Source organism: Cervus canadensis, chromosome 26 (genome assembly GCF_019320065.1).
Source record: "Cervus canadensis isolate Bull #8, Minnesota chromosome 26, ASM1932006v1, whole genome shotgun sequence".
In the NCBI taxonomy this organism is placed as follows: domain Eukaryota; kingdom Metazoa; phylum Chordata; class Mammalia; order Artiodactyla; family Cervidae; genus Cervus; species Cervus canadensis.
In genome coordinates this window covers 41,127,497-41,148,463 of record NC_057411.1, presented here as the reverse complement: position 1 = coordinate 41,148,463, position 20,967 = coordinate 41,127,497, and the positions used below count along the sequence as shown (strand labels likewise).

Here is a 20,967-nt window from a genome sequence, read left to right as displayed (position 1 = left end):
TCACCATCACCATCATCACTATCACCCATCACCACTATCATCACCATCACCATCATCTTCACCATCACCATTACTAGTATCATCACCATCACCACTATCATCACCATCACCATCATCACTATCATCACCATCACCGTTATCACTCCTGTCAATAGACCTTGGGCTAGTCACACCCCTTCTTTGAGTTATAGTTAGTTCATAAAATGGGAGGAAATAATGCAGATGAGTTTAAAACTATTATTCTAGTAGCTAACAATTATTGAATAATTAACATTTATTCAGTACTTCACATGGGGCAGACTTATACTAAGTGATTGCACACAGTACTTCATTTAAACCTCACAAACCCCCTCCTCCCACTAGTAAGTCCCTTCTATCATACCTCACTTGTGATAGGTCTGCATTCTAGAGGGATCTGGTGGACCCAGAACTTCCACCTGTTCTTACTGACACCAGAGCCCTAACCCGCCATGTCTCACCACCTTCTCTGGCTGGGGAGTTCGAATGAAATAATGGAAATGAAAACCCATAGGCACTGTGGGCTGTGCAGGATTCTCATGTTTGCTTAGATTTGTCCTGCAGGGGTGGCCTGAAGGCCTGAGAAGAAAAGAGAGAGGAGACATGATGTAGATGTCCTGTGAACCCAGGGTGTCTTAACCATTCCTCCACTGATCATGCGAATCTTTACAGAGTACCTGCTATGTGTGTCCTAGGTCCTGTGCTGGGAGGAGGCTCCGCCACCAGTAAACAAGTTGTGGCCTCAGCCCTGAACAACAAAGAAAGTGCAGGGAGGCAGGTTTGTCAATATTCTGCTGCACTGTAAACTAATAAACTGGCAGCAGAAGTGTTAATAAGTTGTCTACAGACACTTCCAAAACACACCCAGGGAAGTCAGGAAGGTGAAACACCAGCTCTCAGCCCCGTGAACTGCCCCTGGGATGTGCAGCAAGGCTCGTGGCAGTGGGAGTGTCAGTCACACGTGCTCCGCAGACCTAAGGCTGGTTGTCACGGACTTCAGGGTGCAACCATTGTTCCTGCACATCGTTTTGACAGACACCTTCAAGATAAAGCATCCACCTTTTTGTAGCAAACAGTATATCAAACCTTTTCAAAATCAAATGTCAAGCATTTACTTCAAGTACGTAAATATCAGCCACCTGTCTACTCTGCCAGGCAAATGGAGATGCCAGCTTCCCTGGAGGGCTCACAGTCTAGCAGGGCCGGGGCGGGGCGTGGGTCATGGGTGGTCCATTCTGAGTCATTTTTGAGATGCAGACTCCAAGGTTTGCTGGCAGCATGCTGGGGCAGTCGTGGTGAAAGCTCTGAAGAGACACAGGCTTGAGCTGGTCCTGGCTGTGTGACCGTGGGTTGATTGGTTGAACCTGACGATGAGTGCTGTGGTTTCAGGGTGCCGTGCTCACCCTGAAAGCTTTGCATCCATGGGATGGAATCTACCCAAATCAGCCCCTTCCATCCATCCCCACCACTGCCAGCCGAACCCTCTAGACCACCATCATCTGCTCCTGCCAGCCCCAACAGCCTCCTGCATCCTCCAGTCCTTCCTCCAAACAGCAGTGGTCTCTATGAAATGCAAATTGACCACATTAACCCCTCCTGTAAACCTCTCATTGGTTTTCCTCAATGGTAGCCTCTCTCCTTGATCTCCAGAGGCTGCTTAACTGGCCCTGCTCACCTTTGCCATCCCATCTCCTTCCTCTATCCCCTCCCTCAGATGTCCAAACAAGATAGCCTCTATTATAGACCTTGTTGTTTTTCAGTCTCTCAGTCATGTCCGAGCCTTTGTGACCCCATGGACCACAGCACGCCAGGCCTCCCTCTCCATCACCATCTCCTGGAGCTTGCTCAGACTCATGTCCATTGAGTCGGTGATGCCATCCAACCATCTCATCCTGGGTCATCCCCTTCTCCTCCTGCCCTCAATCTTTCCCAGCATCAGAGTCTTTTCCAACAAGTAGGCTCTTTGCATCAGGTGGCCAAAGTATTCGGAGCTTCAGCATCAGGCCTTCCAGTGAATATTCAGGGTTGATTTCCTTTTGGATTGACTGGTTTGATCTCCTTGCAGTCCAAGGGACTCTCAGGAGTCTTCTCAATCCTTTTCATCCCTCAAGGTCTCTGTCCTTCCATAAGCATGATCATCCCAAGTCTTCACAAGCTGAATCTCCTCCTTTAATTTCCACCATCACCTGCCCAGAGAGTTCTCCTCACCACTGCTAACGTGGCTCTCCACCCCCTCCATTGCCTTGAGCATTTCCTCCAGTGCTTATCACATGCTGCATTAGTTATCATTCCCTCAATTCCTTTGTAATAGACAAGTCATCCTTTTTCCCCCACCAGATAAGGGAGTCTCAGAAGGGCAGGGGCATGACCACTCTCCTCCAGGACTGTGGAGCCAGCCCCAGCACAGCCAGTAATCACTGAATCTTGATGGAATGAGTGAATCCAGCCTGTGCGTGTGTGCTAAGTCACTTCAGTCACGTCCAACTCTTTGCGACCCTATGGACTGTAACCTGCCAGGCTCCCCTATCCATGGGATTCTCCAGGCCAGAATACTGGAGTGGGTTGCCATGCCTTCCTCCAGGGGATCTTCCCGACCCAGAGATTGGACCTGAGTCTCTCATGTCGCATGTTTTGGCAGGTGGATTCTTTACCCCTATTGCCACCTGGGAAGTCCAACCTAGTGATTCCCAAACTGAGACGAGAGAGCCTAGAAGATGAATCATCTCTCATTTGGGAGGACCAGGTCAGAGAAATGGTTTGTGTATCTTTAGGGGTTACAGGCTACAATTCCAACACTCATGCCCAAAAGTGTCACTCTCCCAGGCAGAACCGTCTCTTACCAGGAGGGGCTCCCCTGCCAAACAGAGATGGGTGCTGGTGGCCAGACCTCCCTGGGGTGATTAACCCATGCCTTGGCTCTGGTTGCAGGTGGCATTCCCTTCATCCTGACCAGTGAGTTCTTCCAGCAAGCCCAGCGGCCAGCTGCCTTTACCGTGGTGGGCACCGTCAACTGGCTCTCCAACTTTGCCGTCGGCCTCCTCTTCCCATTCATTCAGGTGAGACGGACACGGGGGCTCTTGGTCATGAGAGGCCCTCCAAGTGATGGATGATTCATAATGCAAAGGTTGATTCTCTCTCAAATAGAAATTCTATTGGCCTGAGGATAGGAGAAATGTGCTTTTGCCCAAACTCTAATCCTCTTTCTCCCTCCTATATCTTTTGGGAGTTGCCCCTGGGTGCTAAGGGCTGTCTTGGGGCAGATTCGCATCACTGAAGGTCTGCAGGGAATCCTCGGTGAGAACCTCAAACCTGCAATGCACTTGCCCTGGTGTGAGACAAGGTCTGTGTCATGGTTCCAGTACCCATGCCACCCTGCCATGCCTGTAGCATCCTCGTTGTCTTCAGCATCACCACAGCTAATGGGGGTCATTGTCCCAAGGGTGACCACCTTTAACAGGAGAATGATAACTCAGGAAACAGATACAAGTTCTTTCTGTATAAGGAGGCCAGTGTGGCTGGAACCAAAGGAGCACAAGAGACAAGAGAGGTGATAAAAGATATCAGAGAGCTCTCCAGGGCCAGGAACACAAAAGACAAGGACTTTACAAGTGTTCCTCACAGAGCAAGGGGCCCAGCTGCACTCCAGGAGGGAGGCTTAGGCTTCCCTGCTCTAAGGCCCACTAGGGCTCCCCGCTATTCAGAGAGCAGGTGACACCAGGTGAAGGTGAGACTCCATCAGAAACCTCTGAGCAAGCCCACCCTCTATTTGGGGGGCTTAATTCAACCCTCCCCAGCCCCTCCATTAATCCTCTGCCTGTTCCTTAACTAGCGCCAAGCCCAGCACATTTCAGAGACTCTGCTGCAGGCAGGTCCACATGATGGGAACTCCTACATGCCCAGCTATAGAGCAGTTACTCTGCACCAGGCTATGAATTCACGATGCCCTCAGGCAGCCCTGCACTGTGGTTTCTCATCCTCTCCACCCTACAGAGAAGCTGAGGTGCAGGGAGTAGACGGGGTCAGCCCGAGGTTCCAAGTCATCAATCAAACGGGTGGCTCCGCCCCGCCCCCTCTTCTCTTCCGCATTCTCCGTCTACTGCTCTGTCTTCTCAGGCTCAGAGTTAAGGGCTGCCCCACTGTGTAACTTGTAAAGCCTCCTGACTTAGCTACAGCCACTGCATCTCTGAAACAGTGACACGGGGAGGTCACAGACCAGGGAATCCACATCCATCTCCTCCATCCTCGGGGCATGTTTGTTTGGCTGTGCTCAAAGCATAACAAGTTGTCTGTTCAACTGACTTCAGACCTTCAGTGGCTTCTCCCAGTTTGGCTCCAAGCCAACAGAGCTGGGTGTCAGTAAAATATTCATTATCGTGGGGAAAATTCTCTTCCAGTCGTTTTTCTCTCAGCTCATAGCTCCCCATCTTCCTATAGATTAAGTGCAGATTCTGCCCCAGAGCTTTTTTTTTTTCCCCTAGCATATGGTGGCTCAGACGGCAAAGCATTCTGCCTGCAATGAGGGAGACCTGGGTTCGATCCCTGGGTTGGGAAGATCCCCTGGAGAAGGAAATGGCAACCCACTGCAGTACTCTTGCCTGGAAAATCCCGTGGATTGAGGAACCTGGTAGGCTACAGACCATGGGGTCGCAAAGAGTTGGACATGACTGAACAACTTTACTTTCTGCCCCAGAGCTTTAGGGATGATGGTTGGCAGAGCCCTCTCCCTCTGGAATAACTGCCCCATGGAAGGTGGAAGGAATGTGGCAAGTCTCACACCTGCCAGTTAAGACCTTGGCATGGCAGTAATCTGTGTTCCAGGCAAACTCCCATGAGTGAAAATCACACAGCCACACCTTACCTCAGGAGAAATGCATGCTGCCTAGTGTCCCAAAGGGGAGGAGCTAGAAAGTCTGTGTCCTTCCCTGACGAGGGCCCTAGGCTGCTTCTCAAGGAAGGAAGTCAGGCTCAGCAGGCTTGGGAGACTTGCCCAAGGCCCGGGAGCTGGTAAGAATCTGTAAGAACACAGTCACAGCCACAGACTTCTGCCCTTCCTCTCCCTTCACGGTTTTTACAGGTTTCACACTCCTTTCACAATAACCCAATTTCTGACGGCTTAGAAGATGTGTTAGAGGGTCACTTCATTCCAACTGACTCAGTTCCAGCTGCACACTCACCTGGCTGGAAACCCCAGGAGCCTGAGAGCTGTCTGGTATCATTGTTCATGCTGGGTCACCCTGCTGTGATGAGCCAGAGGGCAGAGTAGGACTCTGAGTGCCATAATGCCCTTCCTGAAAGAGCCGCATGCTAAGACTGTCACCACATGTACGGATGCTTCCATTTGTGCTATCAGGCTGCCCTCATAGAGAAGTCAGCCCCTGGGATGCTGAGAGCCTGGTCAGGAGCAGGGGCCAAGACAAAGGAGGGCACAGCCTTGTCTAAAGTCTCAGGGGCAAAACTGGTGCCCCCTACCCACAGAGCTGGGCCCTGCCAGGCACAAGTGATACACGTGTGCATGCTCGTCTTAGAGCATCCAGACTGGCTGATTCCTCTCAGAGGCGCCAGGGTACAGGTGCCACAGGAGGCCTGGGGAGTCACTCTTTACAGGCATGGCTTTCAGGGCTTGCGGCGGTTCGGGGAGAAGTACAGGGGCTGGCAAAGAAAGACAGGGCTGGGAAGGCCTGGAAGGCAGGTCTCTGATCCTTTCCCTGGGAGGCGTCGGGCTCAGGCAAGTGCCATTAAGGCCTCATTTCACAGGCGGACAAAGGGGTGCACAGAAAGGTTAAGTCCCTTAGCCAGGGTTGCCCACCTAACATAACGAATGGCGGAGGGGGAACTGAAACCCTTGCACCTCCGGGGTGTGCATTCCTGACCCCTGGACTCTACAATATCCACCAAGAGTCACACATCTTCACCAATGTCTCCCGTGCAGAGGGTGAAAGGTGCCAATACAGGCTTAAAAATGACACTGTCAAGGGCTTCCATGGCAACTCAGAGATAAAGAATCTGCTTGCAATTCAGGAGATGCTGGTTTGATACCTGAATTGGGAAGATCCCCTGGAGTAGGAAACGGCTCAGTTCAGTTCAGTTCAGTTGCTCAGTTCAGTGTTTGACTCTTTATGACCCCGTGGACTGCAGCATTAAGGCCTCTCAGTCCATCCCCAACTCCCGGAGTTTACTCAAACTCATGTCCGTTGAGTTGGTGATACCATCCAACCATCTCATCCTCTGTTGTCCCTTTCTCCTCCTGCCATCAATCTTTCCCAGAATCAGGGTCTTTTCAAATGAGTCAGCTCTTTACATCAAGTGGCCAAAGTATTGGAGTTTCAGCTTCAACATCAGTCCTTCCAATGAACATTCAGGACTAATTTCCTTTAGGATAGACTGGTTGGATCTCCTTGTAGTCCAAGGGACTCTCAAGAGTCTTCTCCAATACCACAGTTCAAAAGCATCAATTCTTGGACGCTCAGCTTTTTTTATAGTCCAACTCTCACTTCCATACATGACTACTGGAAAAACCATAGCCTTGACTAGATGGACCTGACCTGCCTCTTGAGAAATCTGTATGCAGGTCAGGAAGCAACAGTTAGAACTGGACATGGAACAACAGACTAGTTCCAAATAGGAAAAGGAGTACGTCAAGGCTGTATATTGTCACCCTGCTTATTTAACTTCTATGCAGAGTACATCATGAGAAACGCTGAACTGGATGAAGCACAAGCTGGAATCAAGATTGCCAGGAGAAATATCAATAACCTCAGATGTGCAGATGACACCACCCTTATGGCAGAAAGTGAAGAAGAACGAAAGAGCCTCTTGAGGAAAGCGAAAAAGGAGAGTGAAAAAGTTGGCTTAAAGCTCAATATTCAGAAAAGTCAGATCATGGCATCCGGTCCCATCACTTCATGGCAAATAGATGGGGAAACAGTGGGAACAGTGTCAGACTTTATTTTGGGGGGCTCCAAAATCACAGCAGATGGTGATCGCAGCCATGAAATTAAAAGATGTTTACTCCTTGGAAGGAAAGTTATGACCAACCTAAGACAGCATATTAAAAAGCAGAGACATTGCTTTGCCAACAAGGGAAATGGTTACCCACTCCAGTATTCTTGCCTGGAAATCCCATGGACAGAGGAGCCTGGCGGGCTACAGTACGTGGGATCGCAAAGAGCTGGACACGACTGAGTAAACGACAACAACCAAGGGTCTAAATGACTGTGGACTTGTCTTGTCAAATTCCTCAAGCACATTATTTGGGGGAACCAATTTAGGGTGGAAGCTAGTGGTCAGAGCAGGCATGGCTACCCCCCTTACCGACCTGAGAAATCCTGTGTCAAGCCCCTGGCCCAGCACCTGGAGGCCACTCTCCCTGGCACTGAGATGGACACTGGTTCTTGTCAGCCTGCAGAGCAGACCCGGTCATTGCCACGTGCTCCTGGGCTCCCAGCTGCCCTGATGCTTCTGCGTGCTGAGTGAGAGGCCGGAGCAATCACTCCATGGATCTTCCACCCTGTTGTCTGGCAAGATAGCCACAACTTTAGGAACTCTGCTTGTAGCACTTAATAAGCCTGGAAACAGGTTGAGGGCTCAGGATTTGTCATCAGAGGACCTGGGTTTGAGTCCCTGCTCTCTGCTGATATGCTGTCTGAGCTGGGATTTCTCCAGACCTCTGTTCCTCGTCTGTGTACGGAAGATGATAACAGAGCTTCCTCCTAGAGTTATTGTGAGAGGATATCACAATACTTGCAGTTTTATTACACATGGGTCACAGAGGAGGACAGGCCATAGGCAGGGGTGGCAAAGATGCAGACAGGTGGATGAGTTTCAGCAGGTGGGACCTCAGGGAGTCTGAAGGGGATGCGAGTCAGCAAAGTGGTAACACTGAGTTGAGGAATGGGGAGTGCGTGCCTTTCCCGGGACTGCTGTAACAAATTAACACACACTGGGTGGCTTAAAACAATAGAAATCTACTCTCTTCTAGCTGTGGAGGCCAGAAGTCCCAAATCAGTCTCCCTGATTTTTGAGCCAAAGTCAAGGTGTTGAAAGTCAAGATTTTTGAGTCTCCTTTGAGCCAAAGTCAAAGTGTTGCATAGCCGAGGACACGAAGTACAGGTGGGTTTTGGAAGCCAGGCTTGGACACAAGGTCGGAGGTACCAAGAAACCCGGTGGATGTGATGCTGAGTTCCTGACTACTGCCCCCTAGGGTGAGCACAAGGGGGCCCTGAGACCCCTAGGAGGAGTCAGGCGATGCCAGTTCTTGGGTGGTAGGGCTCCTGGTAGATTACAAAAGGGCCTGGACACACTTAGTAGCCAGAAACAGAGTGGATATTTATGTACTAAGTACAAATAGTAATTGCATCCCAGGCCTTTGTGTCAGGCATCTGATATTTCTTCAGTAAATGTTGGGTAGACCCTACGAGACCTTGAATGCGCCGCTAGAAACTTGCCATTGATCCTGTAGACCAGGGGTTCTCAGCTCCAGAAACATGAGATCCATGGATCAGGGGGAAGGGTGCGTAAGATAAACGATTAATGCTTGGGACCTGCCACCACCATCACCAAGATTCTGAATCAGTGTGTGTGGGGGTGGAGGGGGGGAGGGGATTGGAATTATCAATATTTTTTTTAAGTATTCCAGATGATTCTAAGCATAGCTGTGGTTGAGAATCCACCATGCATATACTTAGGAAACAATGATGGAGACCAAGCAGTATCCATCATTCTGGATTCATCCTGGCCACCTGGAGGCTAGATTGAGTGGGTAGAGAAAAGCTTGTGGGCAGGGAGACTTGGCGTCTGGGGTAATCTATCACCTGCAGGAGAAATGGTGCTCAGAGTTGGATTAGGATGATGGCGAGGGGATGGGAGTGGGGTGGGGAGAGCAGTCAGGAGCAGAGTAAATCCACTTTGCAGAGTGGGGAGGAGGATCTTACATAAGGCAGCACCTGGCCCAGATGCATCACCCTGGCTGGACGGACAGCCAAGCTGATGACAGTCACCTTGCCATCAGGACCAATCGCACATCGTTGGTCTTCATCACCTTTAGTTACAGACCAGTGTCAGCCAATCAGCAGCACTGCCTTTAAAGTTGAACTCAGACACCTCTGAACTGGTCCACAAAAGATGTATATGATTTCAACACTGCCATTGGCATCATCATCAGAAGATTTTATCCATAAAACAAGGGCTTCTTGAGAGGCCCACCTGATGGCCAGGCCTTCTTTCCTCCTTAAACTTGACCTTCAGCCCAGCTCATCCTTCCCTTTCCCAGCAGCCCATTAGTGCGGTGCTGATTGTCGATTTGTTCCCAGGCAGGATGTCCATGGATGTGACCCTAGCTCCACAGTTCAGAAGTTCCAAAGCACAGAGCCTTCCAAAAATATTCGGTCCCTTCTTCCTTGCTATTTAGTGGGAAGGCATTTTATAGGTCAGCAACTTTTTTAATAGTTCTCCCCATTGAACCCTTTGTGTAAGCAAAACTTTCAAACTTAAAAAAGAAGGAGCCAGGACTAAATAGATGAAATGTATGAAATGATTCCAGATGAATTCAAAAACCAAATGTGAAAAGTGAAACTAAAAATCAAACAAAGGACAAAGTAGGAAGGTATCTCTGTGACCCAGGCTGGGGATGAACAAGGCCCCTAACAGCATAAACAGTGGGGAGAGAAGGGACATGTCCAATTATATCAAAATGAGTGGGGGGAGGTTTCCAGCCAATGAGGAATGGCAAGGTCAAGGGTTCTACAGATGATGACAGAAGCCATTTGTGACCTCTAAACCAATCAGGGAATAGCACTTAGAGTAAGAAGGACCTCCTGTGAGCCAAGAATAAAAGAGCCCGAGTCCCTCTAGGAGAGGGGATCAGAAATAGGAAAGGGCACTTCCCAGACAAGAAGCCTAAATGGTAACACAGGGGAAGAGAAGATTTAAACTCATTTAAATCAAAGAGAGGAAAACTACCCTAATAACATACCTCTGTGTATTTGTCCAGTTGTCAAAATTAGACATCTGGAGAATACCAAGTGTTGACAGAGACCTAGGGAATTAGGAACCCTCAGGCACTGGTGGAGCAGTCTAGTGCCAAATCATCACATTGCTTTGTCGCTCAGTCGTGTCCGACTCTTTGCAGCCTCATAGACTGTAGCCTTTGAGGCTCCTCTGTCCATGGAATTCTCCAGGAAATAATGCTGGAGTGGGTTGCCATTTCCCCCTCCAGGGGATCTTCCCAACCCAGGGACTGAGCCCACGTCTCTTGTGTCTCCTGCATTGGAGGCCAAGTTCTTTACCACTAGCGCCACCTGGGAAGCCCAATTAATATCAAGTATCCATATATCCTGTGACCCCAAACTCCACCCAGAGATTTTTGCAAAGGTACTGTGCAGGGATATTAACTACAGTACTGTCTGTGGCAACAAGGGATGAGAGGTAACCTGAGCAGCCACACCTTGGGGGAAGCATAAATAAAGCGTAGTAGGTATACGGTACCAGAAAGTTATGCTGCAGTGAAAAGCAGTGAACTAAATCTTGACCAACAAGATGTGTGAATCTAAACCCAGTGGTGAAAGAAGTAAAGCACTAAGTGGAGTCTGTAGCCCGGTGCTGTTTATGTAAATTTAAAACACAGACATGAAGCAACAATACAGATTTTCACCAAAAAAAAATAACAGAAGGCAGTTGATGGAAAGAAAGATGATGGATAGGAAAAGTGAAAGTGAAATTTGCTCAGTCCTGTCTGACTCTTTGCGACCCCACGGACTGTATAGTCCTGGCCTGAAATTCTCCAGGCCAGAATACTGGAGTGGGTTGCCTTTCCCTTCTCCAGGGGATCTTCCCAGTCCAGAGATCGAACCCAGGTCTTCCACATTGCAGGCAGACTCTTTACCAGCTGAGCCACAAGGGAAGCCCTTGTATAGTTATGAGGCAATTCTAATTATACATGGCTCAGGTGCACTGTAGCAACTATGAAAATAGAGTGAAAACACTCATGTTATGAGTTAATGATGCTGTTTCCTACCCTTCCTTCAAATACTGGTAATTTTTCATACTTATAAAAACTAGAACCTTTTTTTTTTTTTTTTGCTTTGGTTTTTGCTTTTCTCACCTGGCATCATAGTATACACATTTCCTTATGCCCATGGACGTGATTCTTGCCTGGAGAATTCTGTGGACTGTGGAAAAGTTCCTGCCAGCTAGAGCTTCCCCAGGGTCTCTGGGTTTTCAGGGATTGTTCAGGAAACCTTGAGGGTATGACTTTGACTTGAGCTGAATGGCCCTGCTGGCCACTCCACTGATGGAGACACCGGTCAGGAGGCCACATTTAGAATTAGGGAAATGTCAGCCTCCTGACCCAAGCCAGGGAAGATGATGGTTAAATTTCCTTTCTGGATGGGAGTGAAGGCAGAGAGCCAGGTTCTTGGGGCTGCCCCTGGCAATGATGAAGGCACTGGGAAAATGCAGGACTCACAAGCTCACCCTGCTGGGACCCTCCCATGGGATCACCTTCTGTTTGTTGTAGTCTCCATAAATGAACCATTTCCATGTTAGAGCACATCTGGGAGCCATGTCAGCCATAATCAAGAGCCACTGTATTCACCTCCTGGGGCTGCCATAACAAAGTTCCACAGACTGGGGGGCTTAAACAACAGAATTGTTGTTTTCTCACACCTGAGACAAAGGCTTTTGCAAGGTTGATTTCTTCTGAGGCTTGTAGACAGCCGTCTTCTCCCTGTGTCCTCACATGGCCTTCCTTCTGGGCATGTCTGGTCCTAATAGTCTCTTCTTATAAGAAAACAAGTCACATGGATCAGGGCCCACCTATGGGCCCTTATCACCTTATCACCTTATCATTTTCCCTTATCACCTCCTAAAGACCCTGTCTCCAGATACAGTCCCCCTGAGGTACTGGGGGATAGAATTTCAACATACAAATCATGTGCAGGCTCAGTCACTCAGTCATGTCCAACTCTTTGTGACTCCATGGACTGTCGCCTGCCAGGCTCCTCTGTCCATAGATTTTTCAGGCAAGAATACTGGAATGGGTAGCCATTTCCTACTCGAGGCTTAGTAAGTGGTAGCTGCTGTGATTGGTGGTGGTTCTCATTGCCTTTATGTGCCAGGTACTATGTTAGCTACAAATGATCACATCATGAGTTCACCCCTCCTACCCATCTCATTGTGGTTCCTTCTTTATGTCTTTGTTGTAGAGATCTTTTTCTGGTGGGTTCCAAGCTTTTTCATTGATGGTTGTCCTGCAGACAGTTATGACTTTGGTGTCGTCCTAAAAGGAGGTGAGCTCAGGGTCTTTCTATGCCATCTTGGCCACTCTCCAGGTACAAATGAGAAATAAGAAGAAACCACACAGACGTTGGGGTCTGACAACCTGAACTTGAATCCTGGCTTTGCAGCTCAGCAGTTTGGAAGCCTGGCACACTGCAGTCCATGGGATCACCAAGAGTCAGAGATGACAGTGACCGAACAACAACAAAGTTTGGTAAAGAGCAGGCTGGTCAAACTTTGTCTGACTTTGGTTACCCTCCAAGCCATAATTTTCATGTCTACAAAATGAGAGAATTGCCCCCACTTTTGCAGCAGGGCTCTGCAAAGAATAAGAGACAAAGTCAAGGCTTCAGCACAGTGTCTACCCACAGATGCTAAGGGACAGTTGCTGTCATGATCACTATGGGAAGGTTGTTTCCTGCCGGGAGATCTTAGGATCACCTGGAAAGAGGGGACAGGACAGAAAGATCAACCATGATAAACACCGGAAACTTGCACCATCCCTTACTAGCTGAGCCATCAGGACACGTGGCCTCCCAAAGCTTGCTTTCTCCCCCTCCTTTCTCTTTCTCTCCTCTCCTGTAAAGTGTTCTAGATGGACTGAGCCAGGCTGCCTTGATTCCTGGGGAGATTACTAGACTGCCTTCTCCTCTGAGCCTTTGTTGTGGTCAGCATCCTTGGGACCCTTGGATCATCGGTTGTAAACGCCTCCAGATGACTTGGCCTCTGCCATGAGCATCAGTATTTTCTGATTGGAAGAAAATTGCATGCAAATGTATGCCTGCTGGATTCCACTGGAGTTAAAAAATTCCTTTTGAGTTCAACAAAATCTGGAGGGGAGAAGATGATTCTTTTCAACTTGGAAAATATTAGGTCATGTCCCAAATGCCTGTGCAAAGCAAGGAGGAAAGCTGATGCTGATCTGGGATGGTGGGCTCCAAGAGGAAGCGAAGCTGCCCCCCAGCCTCTCTGGATGGGCCAGGTACTCCTCCCAGGGAGAGAGCATCTTTCACCCGCTCAGCCCCTGCGGGTGCCAGCTTCATACTAAGACCTAGAGACAGGGAAATGAACAGTGAGGTACAAGCTGCCCTGACATCTTAGAAAGAACAGATGTGACTCATGGGAAGTATGTAGTTTCACAGGAGGATGTAAAATGAAGGGCTTAACTGGGCTGACCTGTGTAACAACCTCTCAAGCTAAGACCGAGGAAGCACATGTGTGGAACGGGGGGAGGGAGGTGATGCCTGGCAGGGAGATGGAAGAAGATGTTGGCAGAAGCCTTGAGCAGGCATGGAGCAGGCATCCAACGAAAGGAGAGGATTGCAGTCATTCTGAGGGAGAACAGGGAGCTGAGGCCAAATCCCTCGAGGCATTGAAAGCACAGGAGGGATTTGGGGTTTATCCGAAGGACTCTGGGAAGCCATTTCATGATTTTAAGACATGATCCATTTTGTGCTTTTAAAACACTTCTTCAGCTGCCTGCTGGGAACTAGATTCAGGGCAGGGGCAGGAGAAATGGATGCTAAGGTGATAGAAATCAGAATGGTGCTGCACAGTACGGGTGGGGCGGGGAGCGGGGGGAATTGACTAGAAAATGGCACAAGGAAATTTCTGGAGTAATAGAGGTGTTCTGCCTCTTAAGAGAGGTGTTGGTTACATATGGGCATACTTTTCTCCAAACACATTGAACTATGCATTTAACAGGGACTTCCCTGGTGATTCAGTGGTAAAGAATCCACCTGCAAATGCAGGAGATGTGGGTTCAATTATTGGGTTGGGAAGAACCCCTAGAGATGGAAATGGTATCCATTATTCTTGCCTGGGAAATCCCATGGACAGAGGAGCCTGGCGGGCTACAGACCATGGGGTTGCAAAGAGTCAGACACGACCTAGTGATTAAACAACAACAACAGTGCACTTAAGGTTTGGGCAAATTCTTTCTTGATAAAAAGTTGTATATGTTTTTATTTTTAATTTTAATGTTTTATTTTCTGCTGGGGTATAGATGATTAATAATTTTGTGATAGTGTGGGTGACAATGAAAGGACTTAGCCACACATATGCATGTATCCATTCTCCCCCAAACTCCCCTCCCATCCAGGCTGCCACATAACAGTGAGCAGAGTTCCATGGGCCGTACAGTAGGTCCTTGTTGGTTACCCATTTTAAATATAGCAGTGTGCACATGTCTATCCCAAACTTCCTAACTATCTCTCCCCCCAGACACTTCCTCTCGGCAACCATAAGCTCATTCTGTAAATCTGTGAGTCTCTTTCTGCTTTGTAAGTTCGTTTGTATCATTTCTTTTGGATTCCACATATAAGGACTGCCATACAATATTTCTCAAAAGTCATATGGTTTTTAAGAAAGAGAAAAGATGTTTCAGGGTAAAGTCATCAAGACTTTGTGTTATAGCAAAGACAGGCAGAGAGGGAGGAAGTAGTCAAAGGTGATTTCCAGTGTCTCTCTTGGGCGGGCGGCAGCATGGCAGTGCTGGTTCTAAGAGTATGTAGACAAGGAGCAGACATGCCAGGGATGATGGTGCGCCTGAGAGTGGAAAGTGTCAGCAGGGTTGTTAATGTGGCCTCCAAGGGAGCTTGTTGAATTGAAACGCTACCCATCAGGCAGCCACGGGGCTGTGTCGACCTCAAAGCTTCCTGGACAGCACCACCAAGACCCTAACTGTACATGTGCCAGTGACTTTGAAGCCACAACCCACACCAGAGGAGTAAATCAGTCTTAAGATCCCTGCCCCCTCTTCTAGCTTCCCCAGAAGCATCCTCGGGTTTCACGTCCACTCTGCTATTAAAGTAGAACAGCCTGAGCTTTTAAAGCTCTTTGCGGAATTGGAGTTACAAGTGTAAGGCACCTGGCTTCCCATCAGTTCTTAAATGGTGTTCCAGGCCTCGAGAGCTCACTGTAAATCACCGATGAGCCAGTGTTCCGGCTCCACGGGTGGGGGTGGTAACTAAGCAGAGGAATTATGCTTTTGTCTCCTTGTGAAAATCTAACTTGGACCCCCTTTCGTACCTTCATGCATCTCCATAAAAGTCCCCCCATGTCATTCTTTTATCCTCTCATTCAACATATTTATATTAAGAAAATGCTTACAATGAGCTGGGCACTGCCTCGGGCTGGGGGTACAGTGGAGATCCGGGGACATGGATTCTGCCATCATGGAACTTACAACCCAGGCTGGGCTTGGACACCAGATGAGCAGCTGAAAAGTTGGAGGAAGAGGTACAGAGTCAGCAGGAAGTATGGTGGGAGGTGGGAGTGGCCAAGAACCAATGTGGAGGAAGGACAGTTGTTTTGTAAATAAAGTTTTATTGGAACACAGCCAAGCACATTCATGTGTGCTTCATCGTCGCCGGTTGCCTTCCCACAATAGCAGAGCCAAGAGGTTCTGATAGAGACTGGATGGCTCTTTACAGGAAAAGTTTGCCAACCCCTGGGCTCAACTCCCAGAGTGGAGATGTCAAGGGGAGGCTAGATAGAGGAGCCACTGAGAGAAAGAAACACGCTAGGACTTTGGAGAGAATCTGCTAAGGGGATAGATGTTACGAATGACTTTCACTTTTCTACCTGATGTGGTCCAGCCTCAAACGTCCTCCTCTACACTGTGCACTGCCCACAGAGAGGGGAGCCAACATTCACGTTACACTGGATGCCGGGCACTGTTCTAAACATACTATGATTAACTCATGTATGAAAAGAGTCCATGCCAGACACTGTGATGTGTTCCTGGTACCCAGAGAGGGGTGACATGCGCCCTCTGTCCTCAGAGAGCATTGGGATGCCACCAACTCGCAAACAGTAGGATATGCTCACAATGGATTGTGGACATGCTTGGACCTAGGGTGAAAGAGGAAGGGAAGGTTTCTAAGTAAAGTAAGGAAGAGTTCTGGTCAGTTCTTCTGGAGGATAGAGCCACTATTGAAGGAATTTTTCATTCTAACTCAGAACGCCTTTTGCTTTTGATCATTTGATTAATGGCTACTTCTAAAGTGGACCCAGAATTGCACCAGGTTATCATTTTGTTGGCTCTAGAGTGCGCAACTGTTTGTGATCAGATTTCTAGGCAGTGCCCATGCCCTCCCCTACCCGCACACGACAAGGCTGATACACAAAGAAATCCAGGACTAATCCGTCAGAGCCCACAACTTTGTTCCCTGCACATTTACTTCACATCCATCTTCCTTGTTCAGGAAAGCAGGCAGTTTTAAAGAGCTGCTGTGTATTCACACCATTCTGATAAACTGGAGGAGAAAGCTGAGATTTCTCTTTGCTCTCAAGGAAGTTTGCCTAAAAGCAGCACTTTGCCACAATTGCCTTATTTGGTGGTAGAGTGCATTCCCAAAAGAAAATTTTTTCCTCCATATTAAAGACTATGAAACATTTTCATGGTCATTTGTAATAACACAAAAGGTATATTTAGAGAAAGGATGTGACTATAGCTTATTTTTTGTAAGTTGGAAGTTTACCTGGGTGAGAGGGCCCAGCACCTACACCTGATGGGGTTCTACTGTGTCTATTACTCTTGTTCCCTCTGAGGCTCCCAGGAGATCCTGAGCATCCTCCTTCCACTTCTAGACTTGTCCTCAGCTGAACCACCTAGGAGGGTGAGCCCTGCATCCTGGAAGATTTTTTTAAATTAAAGTGCTTGCGTCTGGCTCGAGCTTTAGCACTTCCTTTTGGTAAAATTCCTTTTGATACTTGTTCACCATGAGTGAATTACTATTTGAGTATAGGTTCTTTCAATTACACAATATAAATATGGGCTTCCCTGGTGGCTCAGATGGTAAAGAATCTGTCTGCAATGAGGGAGACCTGGGTTTGATCCCTGAGTCAGGAAGATCCCCTGGAGAAGGGAATGGCAACCCACTCCAGTATTCTTGCCTGGGAAATCCCACGGACAGAGGAGCCTGGAGGGCTACAATGCATGGGGTTGTAGTTGAGTCAGACACGACTGAGCGACTAACACTTTATATTTTTAAATTATGTTATGAAACGCATCATATGCAAAAGCGTATGAAATATATCATATACATGTCAACTGAAAAAGAATGCACTACCTAAAAGATGAGAGCTATGTTTTATTTGGTGGGCAAAAACTCAGGCAAAAACTCAGCATCACTCTGAGATACTGTTCCAAAGAGGCAGCAGGGGGAACCAGGATATATGGGAGTTTTTGCAACAAAGACCAGTAGTCAGAACACCCAAAGATTGCTATGAATTAAAGAAAACCAGATATCTCAAGTTAAGGAATTTAGCACTCTTCTATGTATGGGAAGATGCAAGAGTCTGGGCTCACTGAAATCGTTCCTTTGATGTGCACCTTATCTATGCGGGGCCAATACCCTGAGTTTTCTCATCCTGAGTTTCCTCAGGGTGTACCGTTGGGGGTTGACTACAGTGTCTGATGATTTGATGGCAGGAAGCATTATGTTTCTATCCGGAGTTCCCTCTGGGCTCACCATCAGAGCAGCCCTCACGTGATGACTTGATCGCTGCAACATCCTTTGTTTACTGATATGGCAGGCAATATTTTTCATTCACATACACAAAGAGAAAAATTATTATTATAATTACAGGATGCATTATATATAAAAGTATCAGGGAAAAATCAGTGTACTTAGCCAGTGTAAGCCATTTCAACCCCCTGAGTTGTCTTGTTCAGTCGCTAAGTTGTGTCTGACTCTTTGCAACATAGCATGCCAGGCTCCTCTGTCCATGGGGTGTTCCCAGCAAGAACATAAGAGTGGGTTGTCATTTCCTTCTTCAGGGGATCTTCCCACATCAGGGACCGAACCTGTGTTTCTGGCATTGGGAGGTAGGTTCTTTATTACTGAGCCACCAGGGAAGCCTGGGTGCCTCTCTCTAATCACTAGCAGGGATTTTGTGCTAATTATTCTCTAGGGTTTCTTTAGGGTTTGACCTCTTTATGAATGTGTCCCTTAACAAGCTAGTGTTTTGCTCTTCCTGGTTTTATAGTCATACAAAGAGAATCATCCTGAAGGTATTTTCTGAACCACATATACTGTTGAGTGCCATCCGTGTCATATGCCCAGCTACAGATCATTGCTTTTTATTGCTCTAAGAATCCTTTGTATGATGTATCCCAGTGTATTTTCCCTTCCCTTTCCCATGAGCACTGGCATTGTTCCCATTTCCTTGCTCTAGAAATAGTGCTATCATGGACATCCTGGAACAACGCTCAAGAGTTTCCGTGCTGACGGGAATGTTGACATCTGCTATGCAATGCAGGAGACACCAGCCCTGTGACGCCTGCAGACCTGCACATGGCTAGTGGAACGGAAGAACTGAACTTTCAATTAATAGAAAGTCAAAGAGTGCACCTCTGGTGTTACCGAAAGGGCGGGGCGTGGAGGGGGGCGGTCTGACCAGATCAGCGTCTGGCTGATCACTGCTCAAAAGCCAATGAACAGGCCAGGTTGGTAGAAAGGAAAGTTTGCTGAATTTTAGATGCCAGCAACTTGAGTGGGAGGGCAGCCATCTTTCCAAAGACCAACTCCCCCCATGACAAGTGGGGGTAAGAGCCTTTGTAGGCTACGTGCAGAATGAGTACCGTCAGCTCTGACAGTCATCTTGATTGTTTTAGGTAGAGTTAATATTCAGTTCCAGGGTTTCCATTTCCTTGAGGCCAATGCTCAGAATAGTTGCAGCTTATGTCACACTTAAAGTCTAGTCATCATGTAGTTAATTTCCCAACCTGGTGAGGGTTTCAGTGTCTATAAGACAGCTCACAGGATATGACTTAGAATATTGTCTATAGCCCTTGAGGATCTAAAGGTCCTTGACTATGCTTAATGAGTAGATTATTATTTGGTCTCCTTTGATCATTTTCCTTTGTTTCTGCATGTTCTCATTTCTCTGATTAAACTTATTCTTTGACTAACGTTTTCCACAGACAAAAGGCCAGCAGAGGGCTTGGGGGGAAGGACCACAAGGTCTTGCTCTGTTTCACTAGGACAGATCCACTCTGAGTGTCGTTGCTGGGTCGTAAGATGCACACAGCTTGCCTTGACTTGGTCATGCCCAGCGGTGCTCCAAAAAGCTGTAGCTATTTATAGTCTCAATTGTGTTTCCATGGGTATGAAGATTCGTGTTGCTCATTAGCACTTGGTAGTGTCATTGTCAGACTTCACACTCTTGCCAGTCTGATAGTGTGAAATGGTATAAAATTATGATTTTAACTCATATTATTCTGAATTACTAAGAACAATGAGCACCTTTTCACAAGTGTATTTACCATTTGTATTTCCTCTTCTGTGAAATTCTTGTCCATACATTCTGCCCTTTTTTCTATTAAGGTCATCATTTTCTTATTGACTCAGAAGAGTTTTTTTTTTTTAATTTGGGTTATAAATTCTTTGTTCACTTTGTATCACAATACTTCCCCATTTGTGGCCCTTGTACTCTTTGCATGGTACCTTTTTTTAGTTTGTTTGTTTTGTTGGGGCAAGAAATAGTGACTTTATATGGAAAGTCAGCAGGCCAAGAGGATGGTGGACTAGTGTCCCAAAGAAACATCTCTATGTGGTAACTTTTGATGAACAGATGTTCTTGATTTTTGAGTAGTCAGATTTTTTTTAAATTTATGAACCAAGGTTTGTGAATGTGAAAGTGTTTCACAGAAAACCTCCAATATGATTATGTCCATTTTACTGATGGGGAAAATAAAGCCCAGATGGATTGTGGCACTCCCTAGCATCAATGATGAGCTGCATATTTGCTGGAGTCTGATCTAGAATTTAGCAAGGTCTGTTGCTTCTTAGGCAGGATCCTTCTCACTACAGATGTGCTGCCTAAAATCTCCGAGTTCAGAGGACACTGGACAGACCCTCCCACACCATCCATACTTAGGAGGGGTTGAGTAACTTCTCAGGAGCAGCTGGGCAGAAGGTGAATTTCTGAGTTGTTGTAAAGTAAGAGAGGAGACGGGGAAAGTGACACATACATTTTCTGACAGTACTTTGCCAGACCTGCTGCACTGAATAAATTTGCCCAAGGGAGGCAGGAATGGAAGGGAGACAATGGCCTCCAGATCAAGTCAAAGGGAAGAGTGTCAGTCACTCAATCGTGTCCAGCTGTTTGTGACCCCGTGGACTGTAGCCTGCCAGGCTCCTCTGTCCATAGAGTTTTCCAGGCAAGAGTACTGCAATGGTTGCCATTCTTCCTCCAGAGGATCTTCCCGACTCAGTGATCCAACCTGCATCTCCTGCATTGGCAGGTGGATTCTTTGCCATCTGAGCCACCCAGGAAGTGCCAGATCAGGTCAAACTGGATCCAAATCCAGACACCAGCTGGGGAACTACAGGCAAATCACTTGCCCTTTCTGATCCTCACTTTCTTATCTGTAAGAGAAGGTTAGGAAGATTGGCTTCACAACTGCTGTTCGTAAACACCAAAGGATCCCAGTAACATATTTTCCACTCCCCTCCCCAAAACACACACCACACACACACACACACACACACACACACACACACACACACCAGCAAGGGAGTCCTCAGAGGTAATGGAGACTGTGAGCTCCCAGGAGGGCCCACTTCAGTGTGAGTCCTGACTCTCATGGACCCCTACGAGGCCTTGGACACGTTTCAGAAGCTCTCTAATCCTCAGTTTCATCTTTTGTAAAAAAAAAAAAAAAAA

General features: G+C 47.6%; 1 protein-coding gene across 1 annotated transcript in view; it reads left to right on the top strand.

Moving 5' to 3' along the window:
* Positions 1 to 20,967, top strand: part of SLC2A9 (solute carrier family 2 member 9) — a 220,702-nt gene that overhangs the window by 192,513 nt on the left and 7,222 nt on the right. Inside the window, exon 12 of the mRNA XM_043448459.1 lies at positions 2,947 to 3,074. Within this exon, the coding sequence (XP_043304394.1) occupies positions 2,947 to 3,074 (128 nt within the window). The remainder of the gene's footprint in view (positions 1 to 2,946; positions 3,075 to 20,967) is intronic.